General features: G+C 51.0%; 1 protein-coding gene across 1 annotated transcript; it reads right to left on the reverse strand.

Moving 5' to 3' along the window:
• Positions 1 to 7406: 7406 nt before the first annotated feature.
• Positions 7407 to 20270, reverse strand: LOC140629633 (immunoglobulin lambda-like polypeptide 5). The gene is made up of 3 exons (XM_072819138.1): positions 20056 to 20270; positions 9161 to 9279; positions 7407 to 7835 (listed from the first exon to the last, which is right to left on the reverse strand). The coding sequence occupies exons 1-3, from the start codon at positions 20253 to 20255 to the stop codon at positions 7516 to 7518; spliced, it is 639 nt and encodes a 212-aa protein (XP_072675239.1). The 5' UTR covers positions 20256 to 20270; the 3' UTR covers positions 7407 to 7515.
• Between the last annotated feature and the right edge of the window lie 1004 nt (positions 20271 to 21274).

Genomic DNA, 21274 nt, shown 5'->3' on the forward strand with positions numbered 1-21274 from the left:
AGCCTGAGGCCGGGGCTCCCTGGCTGCGCCGGGGTCCCTCCTCCCCCGGCCTGCTCCGGCCTGCGCCCGGGCCAGCGCCCCTTCTCTCGGAGTCGGGCAGGGTCTGGGCCCCTTTCCACCCCCAGGGCGCTCAGGAGACCCTGACATGTCCCCACGAAGGACATGGGGACACGTGGGTGGTCCAGGCTCCAGATCAGCTGAGCTCGGGGCCAGCGGATGCTTGGGGGACGCTCGGTGGCCGTCAGCCCTGATGTGAGATGTCCCTGGGCTGGATGCTGAAGAGCAGGGGGACCTGGGGATGTGTCAAGGGTGTTGATGTGGCCACAGGAAGAGAGTGTGACCACAGGGGGTGCCCCGGTGGGTCATGCTGACTGTCCGCCGCTCTGTCCCCAGAGTGGACCCTGGGGCGTCTGATGACCCCAGCTCTGTGACGCTGGCCACCGAAGTCCCCCGGCCCTAGTCCCCATCCTAGTTTCCCCAAGACATTGTCCCTGATACCTGCTGGATTCCTGGGGACAAGGGCTGCCAGAGGACCCATCCCTTGCTGGTCCTGTCATCGGGTGGGAAATAGAGGCAGGGTCACACCTGAGTCTCTCACAGCCTGGGCTGGGGGCAGCTCACACCCGGGGGCTCTGAGTGGGGCCCACAGAGACCAGGAACCCCATAGTGACCATGTGTGTGGCCCCTGCTGAGGTCCTCCTGGCCACCGCGGGTCCCATCGCGCACCCCACTCGGTGGTGCTGCGCCGCAGGGTGTCCGGCCCGGCTGACCGCAGGGCCTTGGCCCCTCCCCGACTGTAACTCATAAGGGACATCATTCAGTCAGCAAGCGGTCATGAGCTCGGAGCTTCAAAGCTATCATCCTGGGGATCCCTGCGTGGCTCAGCGGTTCAGCGCCTGCCTTCGGCCCAGGGCGTGATCCTGGGGTCCCAGGATCGAGTCCCACATCAGGTTCCCCACATGGAGCCTGCTTCTCCCTCTGCCTGTGTCTCTGCCTCTCTCTGTGTATCTCTCATGAATAAATAAATAATCTTTAAAAAAATAAATATTTTATTCATTCATTCATGAGAGACACAGGCAGAGGGAGAAGCAGGCTCCATGCAGGGAGCCCGACGACGTGGGCCTCGATCCTGGGTCTCCAGGATCGTGCTCTGGGCTGAAGGTGGCGCTAAACCGCTGAGCCACCTGAGCTGCCCAAATAAAATATTTAAAAACAAAAAACCCTTATCATCCAAACTGGGACATTTCTGGGAGTGGAAGGGGTGCTATTAATAAGCACACTGGGACACAGGCCCGAACTGGGAATGTCCAGGGACATCTAGGATACAGGTCCCGCCACCCTGTCATCCACCCTGGGCACAGGTGCTCTGTTCTTGGGGTGACTGTCACTTGGGTTCCTGGCCAGATAGGTCAACTGCGGCCCCAGGTACCAACTGGCTTTTTGGAAAAACTGATCCAGAGACCCTGGCCCTGTCCCAAACCTGCTACCTTCAGTCACAGGTGAGGCCATCTGTACTTCCTGGCAGTGACCACAGAAGAGCCTCCCTCTCATCCCCTCCCCCAGCCTCCTTCCCTTCCCCTCAGGTGCCTCTGTCCTCCCCTGCCTGAGGCTGTTCTGGGCTCTGGCTTTTGGGGTGAGAAGGAAGCCACAGCCTCCCTCCCCCATCTGACTCAGTCCTGTCCTTCTGCCCAGGCCTCCAGCCTGAAGGAGGCCCCCCGAAGCCAGGGGGCCACCTTGGATCCTACTGCTAGGACCCCCCAGACCAGCTACTCTCCTCCATCCGGCGGGGACCTGCCTGCCTGGGGTCACCCCCACTGGGGCGGCCCTCCTGGTCAGTGACCTTCAGCGACAGGAGCTCTGACAGCCCTAACGGGGACGCCAAGGGCATCTGCTGATGTTTCTGTTGGTTCAATCTTATCCCAAGTGAGTGAGAAGCAGCGTGGGCTTCCCAGGGGTTCCCTGGCTGGAGAGCTGCTCTGGGGTGAGCCGTGGTGGGCCACCCTGCCCGCTCCTTGCTCCCGCCGCCGCCCGCAGCAGGGCTCACTGAGGGCCTGGAAGGAAGGAGCGGGACGGGGGTGCTGACAACCACCCCGGAGCTCGCCTTGCGACCCGGGCAGCGCTGTCGGAGCCTTAGCCGACCCGTCTGTGAAATGGGCGCCCAGCACCCACCCCGGCTCTTCAGGAGTCTGCGGCCCTGGCGGGCCTGCTGGGACCCCCTGGCGGAGGCACAGGCGCGGGGCCCGCACTGGGAACGGGAGAGTCCGAGAGAGGGGCGCCCGGGTGGCCCTGCGGTGGAGCGTCGGCCCTCGGCTCGGGACGTGATCCTGGGTCCCGGGTCGAGTCCCACGTCGGGCTCTCTGTTGGTCTGGGCACCACATGCGGTAAGGCACAGCCCTCAAGCAGCCCTCAGCCGGGGGTCGCCATCAACCTGGCCGTGGCCACCACCCACAGTGACACACCTGACCTACCCCCTCCAGCCCCCCAGAGTGCAGGGGAGGAGCGGGAGCCCAGGGTTCCCGAAGGGCAGAGGGTGCTGGGACTGGGTCCTCTCTCCCCACTCGAGTCAGAAAGCAGCCAGGATCCCAGATGCCCAGAGGCCCCTGGAGGCCCACAGTGCCACAGAGAAAGTCCCCAGATGGACCTTGGTGTTCTCAGTGATGTCCAGGATTGAATGGAGCTAGTTTTTTAAAAAAAGATTTTATTTATTTATTCATAAGAGACACACACACAGAGAGAGAGAGAGAGATGGAGGGAGGCAGAGACACAGGCAGAGGGAGAAGCAGGCTCCATGCAGGGAGCCCGACTCGGGACTCGATCCCAGGTCTCCAGGATCACGCCCTGGGTTGAAGGCGGTGCTAAACCGCTGAGCCACCCAGGCTGCCCAAATGGAGCTAATTCTTTTTTTTTTCTTATAGTCAACCATTTATTTATTTATTTATTTATTTATTTATTTATTTATTTAATAATAAATTTCTTTTTTATTGGTGTTCAATTTACCAACATACAGAATAACACCCAGTGCTCATCCCGTCGAGTACCCCCCTCAGTGCCCGTCACCCATTCACCCCCACCCCCGCCCTCCTCCCCTTCCACCACCCCTAGTTCGTTTCCCAGAGTTAGGAGTCTTTATGTTCTGTCTCCCTTTCTGATATTTCCCACACATTTCTTTTCCCTTCCCTCATATTCCCTTTCACTATTATTTATTCCCCAAATAAATGAGACCATATAATGTTTGTCCTTCTCCGATGGACTTACTTCACTCAGCATAATACCCTCCAGTTCCATCAACGTTGAAGCAAATGGTGGGTATTTGTCGTTTCTAATGGCTGAGGAATATTCCAAATGGAGCTAATTCTGAATAAATAATACCCTCCTCTCCCCCAGAAGATGGCAGGTGACTTTCTGAGCCACACACCTGAGACAGAACCCCATCTTTCTTTGGCAGAGCTGGGGCATGAGTCGGGGAGTGGCTCATAGGCCCGGAATACCCGAGGGGCCATCAGGTAGAGTGGGCATGGGCTCTGGGTGCAAGGAGCTGTGACTTGGCGCCAGGGGTCCATTCTGGATCGGAGGGCAGGAGCTTGCCTGCCTGGGCCACACTGGGCCAAATCGGGGGACTGTGACTATGTGACCAGCCATGGTGACCTGGTGGTAATGGAGACAGGAACACGGGGGGGTCCCCAGGGAGGAGCAGCGGTAGCAATCCTCATGGTCATTGCCATATCCCGAGGTTGCCAGGTAGTCATCTGTGTGCGTGTCAGAGCCTGAGTCCCATTAGTGGGGAGGCCTCTGGTAAAACACATCCCACCTTTTATTATGGTACAAGATGCCTGGCCTCAGCATTGAGACACCAGGGGCCCTCCAGCAAAGGCTTTGTTTCTTCTCAGAGAAATTGTGAGGCACCTATTTCCCTCCTTGCGCTGGTTCCTGGGGAGCTCAGAGCTTATTTTGGCAAGTATCTGAGCCTTCAGACAGGGCTTTTGTGCGAGTTTCCTTCCTGGCTTCCTCCTATTCCTCTTACATCTCCAAATCTGCCATCGGCTGAGGAATTGAAGTGGTTCCCAGATTTAAGAGCCCGTGAAGCCGAGCTGCTGGAATGTCCTGGGCCCCATGGGTGGTCCAGCCTGAGGGAACGACGGCGAGGGGGTAAAGGTGGGCAGAAGCTGAGCTGGGCTGTGGGGGAAGAGGGCATACAGGGGGCGAGGGCCAGGAGCAGAGGTGTCCAGGCCCGAGCAGGGCTTCCAGGCTGAGGGTAGAGAGGACACCGGGATGTAGAGGTTCTCCACAAGGTCAGGGAGGGAGGGCTTTTTTAAAAAAATTTTTTATTTATTTATGATAGTCACACAGAGAGAGAGAGAGAGAGAGAGAGAGAGAGAGAGGCAGAGACACAGGCAGAGGGAGGAGCAGGCCCCATGCAAGGAGCCCGACGTGGGATTCGATCCCAGGTCTCCAGGATCGCGCCCTGGGCCAAAGGCAGGCGCTAAACCGCTGCGCCACCCAGGGATCCCAGGAGGGAGGGCTTATCTGGAGGTCACCAGCCATGGGCAGCTCCAAGCAGAGAGAGCAGGAGGTGGGCTTGGTTCTGTGCTAGAGGAAGAATGGTAGAAGGAGAGGACAGAGGGACTGAGGTCCTAGTGACCAGATTTCCCATGTCCAGGCCAGTTTCCCGGGAGGCACCACCAGAGAGACTGTGAGCCTCTCCTCTTGGGCTACTTTCCTAGCGGGTGCCAAGGATCCCATACACCTCACTCTAGAATCCTGGAGAGGTTGCAAATTAAATATGAGACCCCCCAAAATTAGAGGGCATGATTTCTGATTGACAAAAGGACAGTTTATTGAGAGCTGATTTGGCACCGGGAACAGGGCTGGGGATGTGGGCGTGGGGCCTGGCAGGAGCCCCCCAACACTGTCGGGAGCACCCTGATGCCTGGCTCAGGGGATCCCTGCACCCTCTCTTTGGCCTCGGGCCCTCTGCAGATTCACCTGTCCTCCTAACTCGCCACCCCATCCCTGAGCTCCCCATTCCTGGCTAGCATCAGCCTCGAGATCCTAGAGCTCTGTGAGAAATCTGTCTGTCCTACAGCCTCAATCTGTCTGAGATCTTTCCCTGGCAGCTCTCCTTAGTGTCTTCATATAGGGCTTCTGTCGGTCTGTCTTCAACATGGTTTCTGTTTTTCAGGCTCTTGTCCCTTCCAAGGAGACCCAGGATTCCACGGAGGAGCTTACACATTAGCCAGGAGGCCCTGGGGAACCATGGGCAGTGGGCCCCAAGACCGTTGGGGGTGGATGTGGTCTACACAAGAGTGGTAAATATAGGGAAGGTGCTGAGGGTGGGCTGTCCTGTCCTGCTGGCCTATCTTCTATTCTGGAACATTCTCTGGGCTATTCTGAGTAAGAATGCAACTACCCCATAAGGAAAAATGAGGATTCCTTCTACCCCAGAGGCCAGAGGAGATGGTCAACTGGAGGAGCAGCTCTGAGCCACAGGGAGGAGGGACAGGACGGGGTCACTGGAACTGGCCCATCCTGTCCACACCAGGTGCTTCAGAGCAGGAATAGGCTACAGGGGGTGAGATAGCCAGACAAAAAGGTGAAGTTTCCAGAATGCCAGAATGATTCAAATCCCAGTCCTAGACTGAATGGAAAGCAGAGACATTCAAATCCAAATTTCACTCTGGTCCCCAAAGAGAGAGAAAGCAGTCACCTGAATCCTTTCACTGAACACATAACACGGTGACACAGCCTCAAACCCAACCTTCTGTCATCCCTGCCACCCTCCCCACCAAAGCCAGGTCCACCTGCAGCTGCTTGGGAGGCTTGAAGTCCAGGCTCCTCTTTGTGGGGGCTGGTCTGGCCCATGAGAGCTTGAGAGGGGGGCCCTCTCCCCACCGTCCCTTCACTTCTTGGAGGGGTGAACTTCCTCCCATCCCCAGACATGGAGGGTAGGAGGGATGTCTGAGTGACATATCCCATCTTAGGTAACTTCCTGGACGGAGCTCTGTCTGTGGCCCAGCTTGCTTGGGGAATGCCACCTGGAAGACGTGACAGTCTTGTTTCCAGACACAGTGAGGCCTGTGCTTCCTGCAGAGTTGAGGCCTATGGAGGGTTCTGGATGCCACCACACAGTCTAGACACACGTGCAACATGACCATGTGTGCAATAGCAGGTGTGTGAGTGTGTGCTAGTGTGTGGATTTGAGTTTATTGTGCCTGTGAGTGTGCATGTTGTGCATGCACGCATGTCCAGTCTGTCTGTGGGACCCTGAGCCTACATCCACCATGCTGAGCCAGCTCCTAGCACAGCAGTCCACCTGGTTCTCAGGGCCCATTCCCAACATCTAAGAAGGTGAGTCAGTCCACAACCCACAGTTGTCCAGGGCACAATCCAGAATGTAATCTTGATATTGAACCCCTGGCCCCAGTGACTACCCATGGGCATTTTGGTTTAGTGCTTGTAATGGGGTCAGTGATAGATTGGATTCTAAGGGGCTCCTGCCTTCCAGGCTTTGAATACAGCTGGGATCCCCCATCGCAGATGTGGGAGGAGGGGCCCCCAGTTGGGGTATGCAATTGAGTGAATAGGGTGCAGGGACTGTAGTGAGTGTGACAGAGTCCTGTGTAAGAGGGGCACAGGGTGGTATCAATGGGGAGGCAAGGGCAGGGACTGCTAAGAAAGGGGGGATGCTCTAGGCTATGACAATGGGAAAGGTCCAGATGGGGTAGGAGACCATAGAAAACATGGTGTTGAATGGGGCCATAAAGGAAAGGAGAGGGGACATCTCTGAGGGAGCTTGTCCCCAACGGTGAGGCCCCAGGTCCAGGGAAGAGCTCAGACCTTATCCAGGAGTCCACAGGGAACCAAAGGCAGTGGGCTTCAGGGTGCTGATGACTGATGAGGTGCACGCAAGCGTAAGCACAGAGACGTGGCAGAGGATGGTCTTCTATCTTGGTTCTTTTTTTTTTTTTTTAAGATTTTATTATTTATTCATGAGAGACACAGAGGAGAGAGAGAGAGAGAGAGAGAGAGAGAGAGAGAGAGAGAGAGGCAGAGACACAGGCAGAGGGAGAAGCAGGCTCCATGCAGGGAGCCTGACGTGGGACTCGATCCCAGGTCTCCAGGATCAGGCCCTGGGCCGAAGGTGGAGCTAAACCACTGGGCCACCTGGGCATCCCATTCTATCTTGGTTCTGCTGTTGGTATTTCCTGTTCTGGAATATTCTTGGGAAATTCTGGGTAAGAGTAAAACCACCCCTCAAAAAAATGTGACAATCCTTCTGCAGACTCCCTTCCCACAGCGGGGGAAAGAATCATGTTCACATTTGAGGATGGTTGAGTTCAGGACACTAAGTGTTGAACCCAAATGAGCGGAGAGCGCGATTTCTGATTGAAGGAAGGACACTTTATTGAGTGCTGCCTGGGTGCGGGGAGAAGGGCTGGGATGACCCAGATGGGAGGCAAGATCCTCCTGGAGGTCCTGAGGCTCCGGGCCCCCTTAGGTGGGCGGGGGCGTCGGGACCTACAAGCACTCTGCGGGGGCCACCTTCTTCTCCACGGTGCTCCCCTCGTGCGTGACCAGGCAGCTGAAGCTGCTGTGAGATTTCCACTTGTCAGGCGTCAGGCTCAGGTAGCTGCTGGCCGCGTACTTGTTGTTGCTCTGCCTGGAGGGCTTGGTGGTCTCCACGCCCTGGGTGACGGGGCTGCCGTCTGCCTTCCAGGCCACCGTCACGCCGCTGGGGTAGAAGTCGCTGATGAGGCACACCAGGGTGGCCTTGTCGGCGCCGAGCTCCCCCGAAAGTGGCAGGAAGAGCGTGACCGAGGGGGAGGCCTTGGGCTGACCTGTGGGGCCCGAGGAGAGGGCAAGGGCTGCAGGGAGAGTCCGGGTGTTGGGCGCCCTTCCCCATCCACAGCCTCTGTGGCCGTTCCCACGGTGGCCACGCTTGGTCACCCAAGGGCCCTCCTTTCCTCCCCAACCCTGGACAGCAGGCAGCCCCCGTGCTCCCGGCAGCCCTTCCAGGTCACCTCTCTCCGATGTGTGAGAAGCACATCTGCAGCCTCAGTTTCCTCCTCAGCCCAGCATCTGGCCCCTGTTTTACCTCATTCTTCTGGCTCCCGGTGTTTACCCTATGACCTGGAGTCCCCTACCCAGCTTGTCAGGACCACCGACGGCACGTGTGGAGGCCTCGTGCCCGGTGGGCATGGAGCCCCCTGTCCCCCTCAAGGGGGACTCTGACCCTGCCTCCTGGGAAGACTGAACACCCCAAGGCCCTGCCATCTTCCCTATCCCTCCTGCCTCGACCACAGAACCCTTCACCTCTGCTGCCCTCTTGGGGCTACTCCCCTCAGATGACAGACATGGTGGCCCCATGGCCACCTGAGCACCTCTGATGACTCCTGACTTTAAGCGGCAGCTGTGTAGCTCTGAGCCCCCAGCCACTCCCTACTTTGGTCATCTCCTGAGTTTAAAATACCCTCTGAGGAAGGTGGGACACCTGGGGCCTGGCGGTATGGGGCACCAGGGACAGATAAGATTCTGACCCACGGGAACTGCTCCTTTTGATCCTGGGAGGGCTGTGCTTCTGGTCATCTTGTCCTGCATCACTCGTGTCTCTGTCCCTGTGTCCTCATAGCCTAGCAAAGGCCGTGAGCACTCAAGCCTAGAGCAAACCATATTGCCCTGTGTCTCTCCATGACCTCCTCTGAGGCTGCCCCTCTGTGTGTCCAAAGGCTGAGGTCACAGCCCCAGCCATGACCCCATCCTCCCGTGTGGCCCTGGCCTGGGTGGACATCAAGCCCTCAGCCAAGACCCCAAGGGACTCTCTCTAAGGCTGCCCCAGTGCCCCTAGTCAGAACCAGCCTTAGACCCCACACAGGTGTCTGCCCTAGAAGGTAAGGAGTTCCCATTTTTGGATCACTCCCCCCAGCCTAGGCCTCAGGAATCTGGACACATTCAACGATCAGATTCTAAAGGTAAATGCTTGTACCATTGGGATCTTTCTTGCTGTTTTCCGAGACCATTCTACTTTCCCCAGATCCCACAAATCTGCTAGGGGTCAGTCCTTAAGGCTGGGAGGGCAGACAAGAAGGAGCCCCCAAATAAAAATAACTTTCCTGAGACAACAAAGGGGTGGGACAGGTTGAGAAACATGGTGAGAACCACTTACCTAGGACGGTGAGCTCGATTCCTTCACTGAACACAAACCAGGGTGACTGAGTTTCGGGCCAAAACCCACCGGGCCAGCACCTGGGGCCTGCCCCATGGGGGCCAGGCCAGAACAGGAACCTGTGATGGGCAGAGGATTGTAGCAGGTGGGGCTGGGCAGCCAGGCTCCTAGAGGCTGTGGCACACCTGGATTAGCCCACAGCCCAGAGGTGTCCCCAGACCCAGCCCCCTGATTGAGGCAGACTCCACTCATGTCTAGTATGTTTCTCCCTTTTCCAAGGCTACCGTGGTCACCTCTTATTCCTCAGTGCTGACAGTGACACTGCATGGAGTAGGTGTTCAGTAAATCCCTTGGTGCCTCATCCTGTCATGTGGGTGGCACAGCAAGTCCTGAACTTGCTCAGACCTGCCTGATGTCTCCTTATTTAGGGCTTCTGAGGATCCCTCTCCTACAATGTCCCATGGTCCAGCCAGGTGGCTTCCTCCCTGGACTTACTGGTCTGGGACTGGGTCATTCCTAACTCATAGTGCTTTCGTGTGAAGACCTCCCACTTGTTCTCTACACATCAAGACACAGTTCAGTCCTACCTCTTTGATGAAGCTTCCTTTGATCTCTCAGACCACTGTTTTTCTGTCCACCTGCCTATCCAACTGTCCATGCGTTCATCCATCCATCCACCCACCCACCCGTCTATCCATCCAACAGTAGCTCCAGACACTGTTTCACATGCTGGCACATGGTGGGCCTCCCTGGTTTGCATCTCCATCTCTCTCTGAAAGCTCTCAGATCAGAGCCAACAGGGTCCTCTTCCTAGGCAATTCCCCAGTTCCTGTTGTACATTATGTCTTTATAGGATGCAACATAGAGTCAGCTTCTCTTTTTCGTGACTCTCTTCCTGTTGGCATCTGAGACCCTCCATTATCCTCCTCTGACTTCCCTTTCGCCCCTGCCCATGCGTGGCAGCTGACTCCCAGACTCGCACCCTGGGTCCTTCTTTGCCATCTTCCTACATTGTGAATTCCCACTACTGCCCATTTGGTGAGGCTCGAGTCTATTCCAGCTCCAAACCCGCTCCTTGGCTCTCCCTAAATTGCCTATTGACCATTTTCAGTTGCGTGTCCAATAGGAATCTCAAATTCACCATGTCCAAATTAGACTGACCACCTTTCCCCCAATCCAGCCCTTTTCCTTTTTTTTTTTTATTTTTATTTTTATTTATTTTTATTTTTTATTTTTTTTGTTTCTTTTTTTTTTTTATTGGTGTTCAATTTACTAACATACAGAATAATACCCAGTGCCCGTCACCCATTCACTCCCACCCCCCGCCCTCCTCCCCTTCTACCACCCCTAGTTCGTTTCCCAGAGTTAGCAGTCTTTACGTTCTGTCTCCCTTTCTGATATTTCCCACACATTTCTTCTCCCTTCCCTTATTTTCCCTTTCACTATTATTTATATTCCCCAAATGAATGAGAACATATAATGTTTGTCCTTCTCCGACTGACTTACTTCACTCAGCATAATACCCTCCAGTTCCATCCACGTTGAAGCAAATGGTCCAGCCCTTTTCCTTATCATATCTTGTCACACGCAACCGTGAGTGCTCTTACCATCCAACCCTCAGGCCAGATCTATAGGTTCAATGCATCCCAAAGTCCCAGCAAAGTGTTTTGTGGATATTGGCAAACTGATTCTAAAGTTTATATAGAGGAGCAAAGAACTCAGAATAGCTAACACAATATTGAAAAGAAAGAACAAAGTTGGAGGAATGACACTACAAGGCTTCGAAACTTACTATAAAGCTACAATAATTAAGACAGTAAGGTATCAGCATAAATACAGACCAATGGAATAGAAAAGAGAGCCCAGAAATAAATTCTTACACATATAATCAAATGATTTTTGACAAGGGTGCCAAGACCATTCAGTGGGGAAAGGACAGTCTTTTCAACAAATGGTGCTGGGAAATGTGGATGTTCATATGCAGAAGAATGAGGTTGGGCTCTTACCTAGCATCATATACAAAAGTTAATTCAAAATGGACGTAAGATGTAAATATATGAGTTAAAACGATGAAACTCTTAGAAGAAACATAGGACAAAAGCTTTAACTGGGGCACCTGGGTGACTCAGTTAAGTGTCTGCTTTCGGCTCAGGTCATGATCTCAGGATCCTGGGATCAAGCCCCACATCCAGCTCCTGATTGGCAGGAAGCCTGGTTCTCCCTCTCTCTTTGCCTGCAGCTCTCCCTGCTTGTGCGCTTGCTCTCTCTCTCTCTCTTAAATAAATAAATAAATAAATAAATAAATAAATAAATAAATAAATAAACTTTATAACTTTGGATTGATAATGATTTCTTGGATATGAGGCTGAAGGCACAGGCAACAAAAGAAAAACTAGACAAGATGGATTTCATGAAAATTTCAAAATGTTGTATATCAAGAAGATGCTATCCACAGGGTAAAAAGGCAACCCACAGAATGAAAAAAAATATTTGTGAATTACGCATGTAATAAAAGGTTAATATCCAGAATATATATGAGCTCCTAAACTCAACAAAAAACCCCCCAAACAATCCAATTGAAAGAGGGGTGCCTGGGTGGCTTAGTTGGTTAAGCATCTGCCTTTAGCTCAGGACACAATCCCAGAGTCTTGGGATCAAGCCAAGCATTAGGCAGAGCAGGGAGCCTAATTCTCCCTCTCCCTCTGCCTGACACCTCCTCCCCTTGTTTGTTCTCTCTCTCTCTCCCTGTCAAATAAATAAATAAATAAATAAATAATCTTTTAAAAAATGGGCAAAGAACTTGAATAGGCATTTTTCTAAAGAAGATATACAAATGGCCGATAAGCACATGAAAGATGCTCAATATTACGAATCATTAAGTAAATGCGAATTAAGACCATTAAGGTACCATGGGATACCACTTCCCACTCATCGGGATGGCTACCATTAAAAAAACAAACTAGAAAACAAGTGTTGGTAAGGATGTGAAGAAATTGGAACCCTTGTGTACTGTTGGTTCACAAATACCGCATGATTCCACTTACATGGGGTATTTAGAGGAGTCAAAGTCATAAAAACAGGAAGTAGAATCGTGTTTTCCAGGGCTTGGGAGAGAAGAGAATGGGGCTACAATGGATAGCAACCCAAAGCTGTATGAAGAATAAAGAACACTGATAAGAGCAACTAAATGAATATATATAAAATCCAGAATTGTTATATTTTTGGGTTTTATTTTTTATTTTTATTTATTTATTTTTAAATATTTTATTTATTTATTCATGAGAGACACACAGAGAGAGAGAGAGAGGCAGAGACACAGGCAGAGGGAGAAGCAGGCTCCATGCCGGAAGCCCTATGTGGGACTTGATTGCAGGACTCTGAGATCATGCCCTGAGCCAAAGGCAGACGCTCAACCACTGAGCTACCCAGGCGTCCCTATTTTTGGGTTTTAACTACTTTTCCCCCATGTGACTTGAAAGACATATGCATACAACAATTATAAAATCTATGTTAATAGACACACAATGAGATAGCATTTATAACAATAACAAGGTAAAGAGGGAGGAACAGAGAGGTATGGGAGCACAGTGTTTACATATTATCGACAGAAAGTTGATTAATTCAAACTAGTTTGTTGTTATGGGCTGAGTTGAATGCTCCCCAAATGCATATGTTGAAGTCCTAATATATTCATATGTTGAAGTCACAATATGACTATTTGGATATAGAGTTTTAAAGAGGTAATTAACTTAAAATAAGCTTATAAGAGTAGGCCCTAATTCAACATAACTGGTATCCTTATAAGAAGAGGTGACTGGGACACAGATACACACTGAGGGATGATCATGTGAAGACACAAGGAGAAGGTGGCCATCCACAAGAAAGAAACCCAAGTGAGACCTTAATAGCAGACTTCTAGCTTCCATAATTGTGAAAAAATGAATTTCTGTTGTTTAAACCTGCCAGGCTGTGGCTACTTGATTATAGCAGCCCTAGCAAACTAACACAGTTGTTATAAATTGAAGGTGTTAGTTGTAGTCTTCAAGGTAGCCACTTGGAAAATACCAAAAGCATATACTGGAAAGGAAATGACAAGGGAATAAAAAATTGATTAAAAAAAGAAGGCTGTAACAGGAAAATTGAGAAAAAAAAGATGTCAGACAGAAAACACATAGCAAAATGGCAAAAGTCAGTCTTTCAATATTAGTAATTACATGTAAAGGATTAAACTCCAATTAAAAGGCATAACCTGGGGATCCCTGGGTGGCTCAGTGGTTTAGCGCCTGCCTTGGGCCCAGGGCATGATCCTGGAGTCTGAGGATCGAGTCCCGCATCAGGCTCTCTGCCTGGAGCCTGCTTCTGTCTCTGCCTCTCTCTCTCTCTCTCTCTGTGTGTGTGTGTCTCTCATAAATAAATAAAATTAAAAAAAATAAATAAAAGGCATAACCTGTCAAAATGGATAAAAAGAACTCGACAAGATCCAACTATATGTTGTCTGCAGGAGAGTCACTTTCAATCCAAAGGTATATAAAGATTGAAAGGGAAAGGATGGAAAAAGAGATTCCATGCAGATAGATAGCAACCAAAAGAGAGCTGGGTGGCTCTACTAATACGAGACAAAATAGATTTTCAGTGAAAAATTATTACCAGAGTCCAAAAAAATATTATGTATTGATGAAAGGGTTAATCCATTAAGAATATATAGCAATCATAAATGGAAAGACCCTAACAACAGTCTTAAGATATGTAAGCAAACATTGGCAGAATTGGAGGGAGAGAGAAGTCCTAATATAATATTTGGAGACTTCAATACCCCACTTTCAATAATATGTGGAAAAATTACACCAAAGCTCAATGAGGAAATAGAGGACTTAATTTTTTAATATTTTATTTTGCTCATAATAACACTATAAAACAAGTAGACCAACAGGCATATATAGGATACTCCACCCAACAACAGCGAAACAAAAATTCTTTTCAAGAGCCCATGAAACATTCTTCAAGATAGACCATTTGTTAAGTCACAAAACAAGGCTCCAGGCACCTGGCTGGCTCAGTCCATGGGGCGTGCGACTCTTGGTCTTGGGGTTGTGAGCTCGAGCACCATGCTGGGTGCAGAGATTACTTTTTAAAAATCTTATTTAAAAAGTCACAAAACAAGGCTCAAATTAAAATATACTGAAATTTTGCAATCTTCTCTGACCATGTGGGATGAAACTACCAGTCAACAACAGGAGAAGACTGGAAAATTAAACAATATGTAGAAATTAAACAATACAGTCTTAAGTCATCAATGGATCAAAGAAGAAACTACTGGTGAAATGAAAAGATACTTTGAGATGAATGAAAATGAAAACCCAACACACTGAAACCTATGGATTCAGTGACACAGGTGCTCTAAGGAAAAGTTATAACTATAAAAATGCTTCTATTAAAAAAGAAGAGGGATCCCTGGGTGGCGCAGCGGTTTGGCGCCTGCCTTTGACCCAGGGCGCGATCCTGGAGACCCGGGATCGAATCCCACGTCGGGCTCCTGGTGCATGGAGCCTGCTTCTCCCTCTGCCTGTGTCTCTGCCTCTCTCTCTGTGTGACTATCATAAATAAATAAAGAAAAAAAATATTTAAAAAAATAAATAAAAAAAAATAAAAAAGAAGAAAAATTTCAAACCCATAACTGAACTCTAAGGAAATAGAAAATGAACAATTCCAAAGCTAGCAGAAATAAGGAAATAATAGAGATTAGGGTAGAAACAAATGAATTAGAGATAGGGAGAACCAGTAAACCCAAAAACTGATTCTGTGAAATTTAGCAGCTTCGAGAAACCATTACCAGACCAACAAATACAAAACAGAGAGAGAAGATTCCAATTACTAAAGTCAGGACTGAAAGTTGGGACATTACTACACACCATGTAAAAATGAAAAGGATTGTAAGGAAATAACATGAACAACTGAATACCAACAAATCAGATAACCTAGATGAAATGAACAAATTCCCAGAAAGACACAAACAACCCAAACTGACTAAAAAAAAAAAAAAAAAAAACCTGAATAGGCCTATAACAACTAAAGAAATCAAAATCCATTCCCACAAAGAAAAGTCCAGGACCAGATGGCTTCACCAGAAAACCAAATATTTTTTTTGTACGCCTGTAGGTATGTACCAAATAGTTACTTACTTACTTATTTATTTATTGAGCCTGCACATGAGCAGGAGGAGGGTCAGAGGGAAAGGGAGAGAGAGATAATCTTTTTATTTTATTTTATTTATTCATAAGAGACACAGAAAGAGAGACAGAGACACAGGCAGAGGGAGAAGCAGGCTCCATGCAGGGAGCCTGACATGGGACTCGATCCCAGGACTCCAGGATCACGCCCTGGGCCAAAGGCAGTGCTAAACCTCTGAGCCATCCAGGGATTCCCAAGAGAGAATCTCAAGCTGACTCTGTGCTAAGCCCCCAGCCTGACATGGAGCTTGATCCCATGACCCTGAGATCATGACCTGAGCTGAAACTAAGAGTCAAATGCTTAACCAACTGAGTTGCCCAGGCACCCCTAAACTAAATATTTAGAGAAAATTTAACACCAATCCTTCACAAGTTATTCTGAAAAATAGAAAAGAAAGGAACACTCCCTAGCTCATTCTTTGAGGGCCAGAATTACCCTGATATCAAAGGCAAACAAAGACATCATAAGAAAACTACAAACTACTAACCCTTATGAATACAAATGCAAAAATGCTCAACAAAACACTAGAAAAGTGAATCCAACAGCATATTAAAAGAATCACACAGTAAGAGGGATTTATCCCAGGAATGCAAGGGTGGTTCAACTTAAGAAAATCAATAATAGAATGAGGGATGATAGCCACGTGACCATCTCAATCGATGCAGAAAAATATTTGACAAAATCCAGCACAATCTCATGACAAAAAAACTTTAAAAAACATGGAGTAGAAGGGAACTTCTTCCACTTTATAAAGACCATCTATGAAAACTCCACAGTGAACAGCATATTCACTGGTGGAATGTGGAACGATTTCCCCTCAAGGTCAGGAACAAGACATGGGTGCCTATTTTTGCCTCTTCCGTTCAACACCATACTGGTGAACAGCTAAACAAAATATCACACTTTGAAGCATGGAGCCTTCTCAGCAACGAGAGGGAACAAGCTACTGATAAACGGGATAACCTGGGTGAACTGCAAAGGTGTTATGTTGAACTAAAGAAGGCAGATTCAAAAGATCCTGTTCACCCAGAAAATTATGCTGGCTGAAAAACTCTAAACACCAAATGTCACGCACCATGTAATCCCATTTATAGACCAATCTTGAAATGACAAAATTAGAAATGAAGATCAAATTAGTCGTCACCAGGTGGTAAGGAAGGGGCCTGGAAAGGAGGGAAGTGGGGGTGGCATGACCGGGGCAAGACGAGGAATCTGCGGTGGGGGAAGTGTTCTGTACCTTAACGATTTCGAAGTCAGTGTCCTGGTTGTGATATTTTATCATAGTTTTACAAGACATTACCATTGGGGGAAACCAGGTGAAGGGCACAGGTGACTTTTTTTTTTAATTTTTATTTTATTTTTTATTTATGATAGGCACACAGTGAGAGAGAGAGAGAGAGGCAGAGACACAGGCAGAGGGAGAAGCAGGCTCCATGCACTGGGAGCCCGACGTGGGATTCGATCCTGGGTCTCCAGGATCGCGCCCTGGGCCAAAGGCAGGCGCTAAACCGCTGCGCCACCCAGGGATCCCCTTTTATTCTTTTTTTTAAGAGTTTATTTATTTGAGCAACACAGAGAGGAGAGAGAGAAAGAGGCAGAGACACAGGCAAAGGGAGAAGCAGGCTCCATGCAGGGAGCCCAACGTGGGACTCGATCCAGGGTCTCCAGGATCACACCCTGGGCTGAGGGCGGCACTACACCCCTGAGCCACCCAGGTTGCCCCACAGGTGACTTTTAACTACATGTGAATCTACAGTGATTTCAAAATAAGGGGCGCCTGGGGGGGTTCAGTCTGTTAAGCATCTGCCTTCAGTTCAGGTCATGATCTCAGGGTCCCAGGATTGAGCCCCGCATGGGGCTCCCCGTTCAGTGGGGAGTATGCTTCTCCCTCTCCTTCTGTCTGCCACTCCCCCCCCACTTGTGAACACACTCTCTCTCAAATTAAAAAAAAAAAATCTTAAAAAAAACCCCAAAAGTTTAACTTCCAAAAAGGTTACACACTGCGCTATTCCATTTATATGATATTCTGAAAAAGGCAAAAGTATAGGGCAGCGAGATCAGTAGTTGCCATGGTTGGGGCAGAGAAAGGGAATAATTACAAAAGGGACACAGAAACTGGGATGGGGATAGAAAGATTCTCTATCTTGATTGTGGTGATCGTTACATGACTCAACGACTTTATTAAAATTTATACAACTACTATACTAAAAGAGGGACTTTTATTCTGAATAAATTCAAGTAAAATAAAAATAGAAATCTTTATTAGTTATTACAGTCACCAAATATATATATATGTAAAATGAGTTTATTATACCCTTCCATGGATATATCATAGTTTATTTCACCTTCTCTTATTGTTGGACATTGAGGGTGTTTCCCACATTTTCTTCTGAACACAAAATCTTTAGCTCAAGTGCTGATTATTTGGAGATAAATTTCTAGAAGTGGAATTCCTTGGTTAAAAGGAAGGCAGATTTTTATGAATTTTTAAAAAGATTTTTATTTATTTATTCACGAAAGACAGAGAGAGAGAGAGAGGCAGAGACACAGGCAGAGGGAGAAGCAGGCCCCATGCAGGGAGCCCGATGCGGGACTCGATTCCGGGTCTCCAGGATCACGCCCTGGGCCGAAGGCAGGTGCTAAACCGCTGAGCCACCCAGGGACCCCCCTAGATTTTTTTTTAAAGATTTATTTATTTATTTATGATAGACACACACGGGGGGCGGGGGGGGGAGAGAAGCAGGCTCCATGCCAGGAGCCCGATGCGGGACTCGATCCCGGGTCTCCAGGATTGCGCCCTGGGCCAAAGGCAGGCGCCAAACCGCTGAGCCACCCAGGGATCCCCAGGGACCCCCCCCTAGATTTTTATGAATCTTGACAGATGGTGTTATTTGTTCCAAGAATTTCGCCTCACACTGACCATCCATGAGAGTGCCTGGTCCTCCTCCATCAACCCTCTGGTACCATGACCTTAAATTCACTTGCCACTTTCACAGGTGATCTTGGTCGCTGTGTGGACAGACCCCTCTCTGCAGCTCTAATCCTCCATCAAAAAATCCGAAGCCATTTTCCCAAGATGCAATTCTGACTCTGAGAGTCCCTTACTTAAGTCCCTCAAGCACCTGGGGCGTGGGGGCGGGAGGGGGGAGCACAGGTGCAGAAAGCCTCCACGGTCTGCCGCCCCCTTCCCATCCCGGCCCCAATCCCTGCTGCTCCTGTGCCCCTCACTCTCCACACAGCCTCCTGCTCCCTGTGCCCGGAGACACCCCATCACCAGCCAGCACCCCTCTATCTGTAAGACCAGCTTGGTCATGTCCCCCCCACCCCCACCTTGCTGCTCCAGAAATGGTCTTAGGATCTGTCCTCAAGACTGCACGTGACCCCCGTGGTTCACGCCCACCCTCTACACCCGCTGGCCCTGCGTGGGGGGGGACGGGAGAGCAGGGCCTCAGCGGGGCAAAGCAGCAGTGAGAATAGGGACGCGCATAAGTGGCAACAGCTCCATGCGTGGGGCAAAAGCCAATTTTTCCTGCCATCGGCGGGTGCTGGAAACAGCACAAGCGGACAACAGCGATGCTGGTGGCTGGATGGCCAGGCCGGCTGGGGTCGGCCCTCCCATCGCCCGCAGCGCCCGCACCCCCGGCCCCCCCTTAATGCTCCTCTCACAGCCGCAGTTCCCTGCTGCCACTCACGTGACTGTTTTTTTTTCTTTTTTCTTTTTTTAAAGACTTTATTTGTTTATTCATGAGACACACAGAGAGAGGCAGAGGCAGAGGGAGAAGCAGGCTCCATGCAGGGGGCCCCATGCGGGACTCGATCCCAGGACCCCGAGGTCATGACCTGAGCCGAAGGCAGGCGCTCAGCCGCTGAGCCACCGGGGCGCCCTGTGATCGGTTTCCTGAGTGGTTTTTCCTTCCTTGTTTTCACAAACGATAACATTCTCTGGGCTTCGCCTGGAGACAGCACCCGCCCGTCTTGGGGGGCCGGAGGGCACAGCCCCTTGCGGCCTCTCTTTGTTCCAAGACCTAGGGCTCTGATCCTCAGCTCTCAGGACCTCTATCCTCATCTCTAACCTGGGGACCACGCGGGCCGCTGAGGGAGGTCCCGCCCCTACAGTGATTGGCTGTCCTCATTATCATAAGGGGACCCAGATGTCCAGGGACTTCACAGAGAGGAGCGGGCTGGGGTCACCCAGCCAGTGGGGACAGACTGTGGCCGCCTAGACCCTCACAGGAGCCTCTCCCACAGAGGCGCTTGCACCCTGGGTGGGCTCAGTCATAGGAAGAGGCTTGGCTGGGGGTCCCGGGACCCTGGGACAGCAGGGAAGTCCCCCCCCACCCCTCCGCAGTCTGCACTCTCGGCTCCCAGGAGGAGGCGGCTGGGCCCAGGGCGAGCTCCGCACCCACAACCCACCCTCGCCTCATCCTGCCCCTGCCTCCTGTTTCTTCCCTCCCGGGGGGACCAGGCTGGGGAGTGAGGTGCTAGGCCTGGGTGCCAAAAAACTCAGTAATCGCGATAAATAGCATTTTAATACAATACTGCAAAAACTTAACACAAACCGATGCACCCTGGACGAAATGTCAGCGCTTTGAAGGAAGCCAGTGTCTGTCGCGGCTGCCCCTCCTCGCTGCCAGCCTCCCCCCTTCCCCCGGGCCTCGGTCCCTTACCTGTCCCACAGGCTCCGAGAGCTGCTTCCTCCTGGGGCTCTAGGGCCTGGGGCGCTGCCCGGTGGCGCTGCTGTCGTGGGGGGCAGCCGGCCGTGGGCACCCACAGCCAGGCCCAGCAGCAGCAGGGGCCAGCCGGGCTTGGGACCCGGGCTCTGCCCCCAGGGCGCCTGAGCGCCCACCTGACCTGTCCCCGGCCTCATTCGCCCTCGGGGGCTCAGGACCCGCAGGCTTGCGCCCCCTGGAAGAGTCAGTAGGGACCCTGGGCCTTCTTGCCGGCAGTGGCTCCCCCAGTGTCCCCTGGCCTAAGTGGCCCCTCTGCAAGGGTGCCCCCTCTCTCCAAGGCTGTCACTCCTGGGGGCCCTCCCAGCGGGCCATTGGCCAACTGCCCTGCGGTGGTCGGCATCCAGGGCTCAACCGTCTCCCCCCACAGCTGCAAGCCCGGTCTTGTCCCTGGGGCCCCGGGTGGGCACACCTGCTCCTGCCTTCCTTCTCGGGGTGTGTGGAGCATCTCCCCTGGGACGGGAGAGGCCATGGAGGGCAGTGAAATGCCAGTGGAGCAGAAGCCGCCTGCGTTTAGTGGGCTGGGGCTGGGGCTGGGGCTCCCACCAGCCTGGGGCAGAGGCGGTGACAGGGGAGGAAACAGGTGTAGTTTAGCAGGAAGCCGATGTTCAAGTTCAGGAATCATGATACAATTGTAAAAATAGTGTTTAATGCACCATGTTCAGTATGTTAGGGGTGTCATCTCTCTCTCTCTTTCTCTCTCTGTCTCTCACTCTCTCTCTCTCACACACACACACTCACCCTCATAGGTTTTATCCAGAGGTCATGATCATGAGCATAGTGTTGGCACAATGCACAATCATGGCTTCCATGAGTCCCCTTTCCCTCTCCCCCAATGCCCATGAACTGTCTGCCCGGGAACCTCATGCTTTGCTGTGGGGTGGGCAGTGGTGGTGCAGGGGGGGGTGGGCACCTGCACAGGGTGGCGAGGGCCTGGCTCTGTGGGGTGATGCTGCTGGCAGCAAGGCTGCTCTGCTCACTTTGGCCCATGGTGAGGTCCAAGTTGGGAGATGGCGGATGTGAAAGTGCTTTTTTGTCCACATTTTTTTAAAAAATCGTGGTAAAATATACATAAAATGACATTTGCATCTTAGCCATTTCAGAGGTGTTAAGCACATTCACACTGTTGTGCAAACCTCACCAGCATCCCCCTCCAGAA

Source organism: Canis lupus (assembly GCF_048164855.1).
Source record: "Canis lupus baileyi chromosome 27 unlocalized genomic scaffold, mCanLup2.hap1 SUPER_27_unloc_3, whole genome shotgun sequence".
Taxonomy (NCBI): domain Eukaryota; kingdom Metazoa; phylum Chordata; class Mammalia; order Carnivora; family Canidae; genus Canis; species Canis lupus.